The 8,770-nt window shown below is 41.9% G+C and overlaps 1 protein-coding gene across 2 annotated transcripts in view; it reads left to right on the top strand.

Annotated features, from left to right (window-relative positions):
• LOC137425928 (FERM domain-containing protein 4A-like) overlaps nt 1–8,770 on the top strand; it is a 296,129-nt gene that overhangs the window by 44,582 nt on the left and 242,777 nt on the right. For both annotated transcript variants that reach the window (XM_068114650.2, XM_078776193.1), the window contains exon 4: nt 465–549. In XM_068114650.2, coding sequence (XP_067970751.2) covers nt 465–549 — 85 coding nt within the window. The remainder of the gene's footprint in view (nt 1–464; nt 550–8,770) is intronic.

Here is an 8,770-nt window from a genome sequence, read left to right as displayed (position 1 = left end):
GGATGTTATGTCATCAAAATGTTGTTTTGGCTCAAAGGAATTAGCAATTTGGAAGGAAAATCTGTTTTTATATTTTAACAAGGCAATCTTTTTGTACCATGTACCCTTCTCTCCTCCCCCAGCCCTCTCCCTTCCACAGATCTACTGACATCCCTATTCTCTACTGTTGTTGTGCTTCTGTGCTTCCCTCTCTCTCCCCCTCTTGTCTCCCGCTCCTTCATTGTATGTTTTATGTGTATGTGCATGTTTTCATGCTCAATGTGTTAGCTCTTACACGAGCCTCGATTTTGCACAAAAAAAATAAAATAAAAAAAGGCAAATTTTTGTAAATTTTTTGTTAAAAAAGGCAAAAGCCTTGAAATATTTTGCTGTTCTTCTCTTGTCTTATCCTTCCCTTCGTTTTCGTATTATTCTCAATATTTATTTCCCTCTCCTTCCCCATTCCTCTTTCTGTCTTTGCACAGTTTCCACATCGAAAGCGTGGCATTTCTGAAGGACAGTACCACCGTTGAACTTTTCTACCTCAATGCACGTGCCAGGATTGCCATGGTAAGCCATTCAAATACTCTTCTTTTTTTTGTATAGAAGATCGAGGCTCGTGTAAGAGCTAACATTAATCACAAAAAGACAAACTGACACATAAAACATAAGATAAAGGGAGCGGGAGACAAGATTGGGAGAGAGAGGGAAGCACACAAGTACAACATTTGAGAGCAGGGACATCGGGAGATCTGTGGGAGGGAGAGGGCTTGGGGGGAGGAGGCACAGGAAGGTAGAGGTATAAAACACATGGACACTGCTAGGACTTCCAGGAAAGAAGTCGGAATTTCAAAAAAGTTGATCTGGGGTGAATTAACGGGGGTAGAAAAGATCACGGTTTTGGATGGGGGATCAAACAAGAGATCTTCTCCTGTAATTGCCCATCATCTCAGCAGGAACGATTGAGCCAGATTAATTTGTAAGGGGGCCAGTCCCTTCGGGACTCACACCAGGTCTTGCCGGAGATCAATTCTGCATGTTTTGGATTTCTGTTTTGGATTTTGGATTCTGCATTCTTCTGTTTTGGATTGCGTAAGGCGTGTTTGTGCGTGGACACAAACCACGAAGGGGGGGAAATAACCACCTTTAGAGGCCATTTTTCCCCGCAAGCGGGGGTTGGCCTTTTTCGGGAACCGTGGTTGTTGTTGTTTTTTAGTCCCCTTTTTGAAGCAATGTTTTACGGCCGGATGCCCTTCCTGACGCCAACCCTTTTTGCCACCTTTAGCGACAAACAGGGAATTACCAGTGAACTGGTACTCAATTAGCCGACCTCGGAAGGATGACAGGCTGAGTCAACCCCCCCTGGCGTTAATTCAGCGATCGACCGGGATTCGAACCCAGGATCCTGGGATCCTAAGCCGGCACCCTAGCCGCTAGCCCAACACCAGGGAAGGGGGGGGGAAATGACGATTATAATTTAAACTGTGTGCCGATATTTTGACATGCGACGGAAAAACCACAGCAAAATAAGGGGAAAATGATGTATTTAATTTATGATGTGACGGCGACAAAATAAAGCAATACAATACAATTAATGCCAAGAGGAGGAGGAAATGAAGGAGATGGACCCAAAGTTTCCACTTTCACTAGAACAAAAATGGCTTCACCCAACAAACATTTTTTAGACTGCTTACACTCACTGCTGCCAACTTATACCCCGACTGCTTGGCCTCCGACTCTCGCTGACCCGACTCCACTGGCACTGACTCACGCCTGAACTGCACCTTGACTGGAATGAGAACCCTCTGGCGCTGGACCTCACTGACCATTGCACAATCAGGAAAAAAGTTCTATTACCCTGACGTTTGATGTCACAACGGCTCTTCCATTGGCTGCATACTTCACCATGTGACCTCCCGGTGCATGGATACCCAGTTGACATGAGGCCAACACCAAGGTGCCTGCCCTCACAAACGCCATGACAACAAGCACATAGCCAGGAAAATAAATAAAGGGAACAAGAACATTAGGTTAAAGCGCATAAAACAAAGAAAAGTAATCAGGGGTGGCAGGAAGATAACAAACTGTCTACACAATCAATCCTGATGGCTAATTGGGGTAATTACTTCCACCACCGAAGATGGACGGGGATTATGTTTTCACCCCTGTCTGTCTGTCTGTCTGTCTGTCTGTTTGGCTGTATGTCTCTTTGTCTGTGAGCAGGATATCTCAAAAAGTTGTGGACGGATTCGGACGAAACTCGGTGGACAGGTTGGGTGCATGACGAGGACGAATTGATTCAATTTTGGTGAAGATCCGGATGCAAGAATTCTTTAATTTTTCAAAACGTTGTTGACGGATTATGACAAAACTTGGTGGATGAGTTGAGGAGGTGACAAGAACAATCCGATTACATATTGGTTCAGATCCGAATCCAGATTCGACCCGTCAGTGGGATACAAAACATAAACTGTTCAGCCTGGTGGAGGTATGAGCCCTACCGAGTGCCGTTCTAGTTACAAGGTGACTTATTACTTTCGCCACCAAAGGTGGGTGGAAGTTATGTTTTCACCACTGTCTGTCTGTCTGTCTGTTTGTTACTTACATAATTGAAGATTTTTCAAGTATATTGGTTGGTTGCGTTTGTTATTCTGTCTTTGTTTGTTTGTTACATTGCAAAAAAAATTTTTTTTTTTGCAAGTATGTTGCTCACTCCGGTTTGTGTGTGTGTGTGTGTGTGTGTGTGTGTGTGTGTGTGTGTGTGTGTGTGTGTGTGTGTGTGTGTTTGTTTGTGTGTGTGTGTGTTTGTCTGTCAACTCACTTATACTTGCCTACAGGTCACAATTTTAAACCGATCTTCACGACACTTTACCAAATGGTAGAGTTCGTGGTGCGACAAAATCCTCTATATTTTTGGGGTCAAAAGGTCAACAGGTCAACATAGGCCAAAGGTCAACCACTTTTTTCAAATTTCTAAAATCCTCAATTTTCATCCGATTGACTTGAAATTTGAATAGGATATACATATAGGCAAATTGAATTCAACCACCGACTATTTTTGAGATCAGCATCGGCTAAGAGGTGAACGCAGGCCAAAGGTCAACCACTTTTTTTTGAATTTCTAAAATCCTCAATTTTCATCCGATTCACTTGAAATTTGAAGAGGATTTACATATCGGCTAACAGAATTCAACCACCAACTATTGTTGAGATTAGCTTAAGCCAAAAGGTCAATATACGCCAAAGGTCAACCACCTTTTTCAAATATCTAAAATCCTCAATTTTCATCCGATTGACTTGAAATTTAAATAGGATTTACATATCGGCTTGGTGTTCCTCGCTTTTGGTTGTTCGCTGCCTCACTCCAAACGCGGACTAAGTGCGCGTGGATGCGAATGGCATCTATGGCGCGTGGATGCGGATGGCACGTGGATGCTGAAGTGCGCGGACTAAGGGTTGGCGTCAGGAAGGGCATCCGGCCATAAAAACATTGCCTCAAACAGGGAACCATGATTGTCATGGGGCCCGCAAGGCTAACCCCCGCTCTAGCGGGGAAAATGGCCTTAAAAACGATCATTAATTCATTCATATATCGGCTTACTTAATTGAACCACCAAATATTTTTGAGAGCCGCTTCGGCCAAAAGGTCGACGTCGGCCAAAGGTCAACCACTTTTTTTTAATTTCTAAAATCCTCAATTTTCATCCGATTCACTTGAAATTTGAATTGGATTTACATATCAGCAAACTGAATTCGACCACCAACTATTTTTGAGATCACCATAGGCCAAAAGAGCAACATATGCCAAAAGTCAACAACAATTTCAAATTTCTAAAATCCTCAATTTTCATACGATTCACTTGAAATTTGAATAGGATATACACATCAGTTAACTGAATTCAACCACCAACTATTTTTGAGATCAGCATCGACTAAGAGGTGAACGCAGGCCAAAGGTCAACTACTTTTTTTTGAATTTCTAAAATCCTCAATTTTCATCCGATTCACTTGAAATTTGAATGGGATTTACATATCAAGAAACTAAATGCAACCACCAACTATTTTTTGGATCACCATCGGTCAAAGGTCAACAACAATTTCAAATTTCTAAAATCCTCAATTTTCATTCGATTCCCTCGAAATTTGAATGGGATTTACATATCAGTTTACTGAATTCAACCAGCAACTATTTTTGAGATCAGCATAGGCCAAAAGGTCATAATAGGCGAAAGGTCAACCACTTTTTTCAAATTTCTATATGCCTCAATTTTCATCCGATTGACTTGAAATTTGAATTGGATTTTCATGTCAGCTAACTGAATTCAACCACCAATTATACAAGAGGTCAAAAGGATGCTCTACTGAGTGCCATTCTGCTTTGTTCTCTTTTGCCAAGTGTTGCTCTATGAGTGATTTTTCATTTGTGTGTTTGTCTGTCCGCTCACTCATACTTGCCTACAGGACACAATTTTAAACCGATCTTCACGAAACTTTACCAAATGGTAGAGTTCGTGGTCCGACAAAATACCATATATCTTGGGGTCAAAAGGTCAACATAGGCCAAAGGTCAACCACCTTTTTCAAATTTCTAAAATCCTCAATTTTCATCCGATTAACTTGAAATTTGAATAGGATTTACATATCGGCGAACTGAATTCATCCACCTACTATTTTTGAGATCAACATAGGCCAAAAGGTCAACATAGGCCAAAGGTCAACCACTTTTTTCAAATTTCTAAAATCCTCAATTTTCATCCGATTGTCTTGAAATTTGAATAGGATATACATTTCAGCGAATTGAATTCAACCACCAACTATTTTTGAGATCAACATAGGCCAAAAGGTCAACATAGGCCAAAGGTCAACCACTTTTTTCAAATTTCTAAAATCCTCAATTTTCATCCGATTGTCTTGAAATTTGAATAGGATATACATTTCGGCGAATTGAATTCAACTACCAATTATATTTGAGGTCAACATAGGCCAAAAGGTCAACATAGGTCAAATTTCTAAAATTGACAATTTTCATCCGATTAACTTAACATTTGAAGACGATTTGCATATCAGGTCACTGAATTGAACTATCAATTATTTGTGAGGTCAAAAGGATGCTCTACTGAGTGCCATTATACTTTGTTCTCTTTTTCCAAGTGTCGCTCTAGGAGTGATTTTTCATTTTTTTGTTTTTGCTCAATTAATTTCCCCTGCTTGCATCTGACGGCCGGCATCATCAACCTCGTTGCACCTCTTCAACCTCCTCAACCCACTCAGCTCTCTTACTAATTTGCAAAACAACGTCTGTATTGCATTTCTCTTTGTAAATTGTTCTGCGTTTTTACATTGCTCAATTATCCAGTTGTTTCTGTCTATTTTTGCTATTCAAAGCCATTCAAAGCAAACTTCTGAAATAACCGGAACAGGGAGTTTCGCAATTATGGACAACACCATTTATATTCAAGCTTGACTCAATCAATCAATGTGTTTGGTAAAACTCCAGTTCTTATCATGACAAGTTGGCTTCATTTTTCTCAGGCAGTAAAGACAGGTTGGTTCAACATTAGCCTGCCTGGTAAATATTGTAAAACCATTTGTAATAGCTATTATTTTGTCCAACTCGTACTATTCATTGTACTATGGTGGAAGTCGAGTTTGTACAATTGATCTGTAAACCTAGAACTACAGTTGGATGGATCACCTCCTCCTGGCTAAGTCTGCAACTTTAAAATGCGTGGCGAGTGATTTGAAACAATCCATAAAGTCGTGTTGTGTCGTCTTGGGAACAACTGCTGCTACAGAACAACTTGTCCAAATAGAAAGATGGCTGGTTCCTGCTTGTTTTTATTTTTCATGTGTACTCAACTAACAATTTGATGACTTTAAAGTTATGGATGTCAAAAACAAGCAAATAAACATATTCATGAAGTTTGTCAATAGCAGGAAGCATAGCAGAAATAGACAAATGGGGAATGGGGGCTGGCAGTGGGGGGAAGAGAATTAGGAGGTGGGTTGAGATGAAAGAGCAAAAGTTTCAAAGCCACAAATATAACTGCTTTTGTTCCAAAGGCATTGGTAAACTCACCCAACGCTAGGAAAGTGTGTGATTGGTTGGAAACTATATTGAAAAGGACGACCATCTGTGTCGGATTTCGCTGGTGCAGGAACATTCATTGTTCCTTCGTCGTTGGGGGCTAGGGGGGAGAAGGGGGGCGAAACCTTTTTAACCCCCTCTTGTATGAAGTCAATTTAAAAGAGCAAAAGTGAGAAACTAATTTGCTCATTTGACAATGATGAGAAAAATGTTGCATCCCAATTAAAGCAGTGGTGGAACGAATAGAAATACGTAAATACGTACAGCAGGTGCAGTGCATGGATTTCCAAGCTACCTGTCTGTAATGATTCATCTACAACCTCCAATAAAATTGAGGCAGTTTCAATGCTGCTGTCCACCTTTTGTATATACCTGGTCCAGAAATGTCTTATGCCCTTTTATCACTTCTTCTGCCTTATCTCTTCCTTCATATGTTGTATTTTGTTTTGATGCGCAGCAGCTTTCAGAATGATATTACGAACTTACGCAGACTTAGTTTCTCTTATGCCTTCTGACACTTGAGGTGAGAAAGGATCTTCCCCACACTCTGCTTCTGCCAAACCATGCTACGAGTATGGTTGAGTGGGAGACTCTGGTTCCTTGGAGGTCTCTGTTGATGGTGTTTTCCCAGGATGTTTTAGGTCCTCCTCTCGGTATTCTTCCATGCGGTTGCCAGGTCAAAGCTTTGTAGGATATTCTTATGCTTAGTAGGTGAATTATATGTCCAAACCATGTAAGTCTTCTTTTTCGTAAAATATCAGAGGTGGAAAGTTGCTTTGTCCTCTTCTTACTTCCACGTTGGTTGCAAAGTAGGTCCATTTAATTCCAATAATGTTGTCTATATGTATGAGAGAGGGTTCAATGCCAGAGGATTATAAGACGGGACTAATTGTGTCAATATGGAAGAGGAAGGGCGACATTCAAGATCTAGGGAAATACAGAGGCATTACACTCATAAGTTGTGTCATTAAGGTGCTGGAGAGGATTCTGGACAAGAGGATAAGGGAGATCAACGAAGAGCAACAGGGGGTTAGAAAGTGTAGGTGGGTGACGAATTGGATGTTCACGCTGAGAAAGCTGTTGGAGAAGATGTTGTTGGAGGTGCAAGGTGAAATGACATTGGGATTTGTGTACCTGGAGAAGGCCTACAGCACTGTCCCAAGGGAGATGGTGATTGCGACATTGAGATGGATGGGAATGCCAGAAGCAGAAGTTAGGTTGGTGGAAGGGATGTACATGGAAACAAAGGGAAGAGTTCGTGTTGGTCCTGGAATTTCGTTGGAATTCAGCGTGAACGTCGGTTTGAGGCAGGGAAGCCCACTCACGTTTATCATGGTGATGGAGCTGGTAAGCAGGAGGGTAGTAAATACGAAAGGTATTCTGGGGAGGATGTTGTATGTGGACGATCTGGCTGTTGTGAGGAAGAGTAAGTGGGAGTTGCAGGAAGTACTGGGGGAGTGGAATGCGGCATTCTGAAAGCATAGACTGAGATTGAGTATGGAGACGACTGAGGTGATGTGGATCAGGCAGCAGAGAAAGGAAATGAATATCAGGTTAGAGGAGAAGAAGATCAGACAGGGAAATAGGCTTGAGAATCTGGGCGGAACAGTGGCCGGTGATGGTAAGCCAGAGGCAGATGTGCAGAAGAGAATTCGGGTGGGTGCGAATGCATGGAGGAGGGTTGAGGGAGTAATGGCAGACCGAAATATATCAAGAAAATTGAAAAGGAAAGTATTGGTGTCTTGTGTGTCGCCGGCCAACATTTATTGTCTCGAAACGGTGGTACTGACAAAATGACAACAGAGGTTGCAGGTCTGCGAGAACAATTGGGTCAGGAGGATTGCAGGAGTGAAGAGGTGGATGAACTGAGGGAGGAGATTGGTGTGCAACGGAGATTGGTGAAATGCCAGCTGAAGTGGGCTGGACACTTGGTGTCGATTGAGGAAGAATAGCAAAGAGAGTGGATAGGTTGAGGGAGAAAGGTTGAAGGAGAAGTATCGTGGTCGAGGCAAGGCAGGAGTGTGGTACCACTGCACGTCACCCCTTATAAAGAGAAGACAAGGAGAAGAATAAGAATGGTATCTTGGCTTCTGCTTTCAAAGGAATCTATCTTGTGCTCTTGGGACTTTTTGAGGTACCAGATCTCTGCAGCACACAGTCATGTTGAGCCAACATTACTTTTGTAAAAAGTTTTATTTTGGTATTAAGGCTACTCTTCTTGTTTTTTCCAAATACTAGCAAGTAGCCCTTGCCCACATGGGATTTTAAACTGTGCAGGGATGGAGTCGGCAAAAATGCAAATGGCATCTTCTGTCATCAAGCCAGGAGCAGCAATTAACTTCTATTGCCACATCTGATGTAATTTGAATGCTCTAATGGCAGCGAGGTGCTCGATTTGAAACTTTGCCATCTTTCCTCTTTGATACGAAACTGGACGCCTTTATGCCCTCTATTTTCCTCTTGAGCGACCCAAGCTTTTGACCCGCAATTTAACTTTTGATTGGTGGTATTCATTGGTGAGCAGTCATGTGACGCTGTTAAACGTTCCTCTTGCCAGAAATACCGAAGCGAAAGATGCCTTTCGGCTCAAAATGGTAGAAAGATCACGATTCATGTGCAGTGGAGGGATGGCATGTACACTCATTTCCTGGGGAACAAACAACTTCTGAATGATGCCAGGAAAGGACAGAAATATAAACACCA

The sequence above is a fragment of the Myxine glutinosa genome, chromosome 4 (assembly GCF_964187855.1).
Source record: "Myxine glutinosa chromosome 4, kmMyxGlut1.1, whole genome shotgun sequence".
In the NCBI taxonomy this organism is placed as follows: Eukaryota; Metazoa; Chordata; class Myxini; order Myxiniformes; family Myxinidae; genus Myxine; species Myxine glutinosa.
Note: the sequence above shows the minus strand (reverse complement) of the source record. Positions and strands in the feature narration are given on the sequence as shown.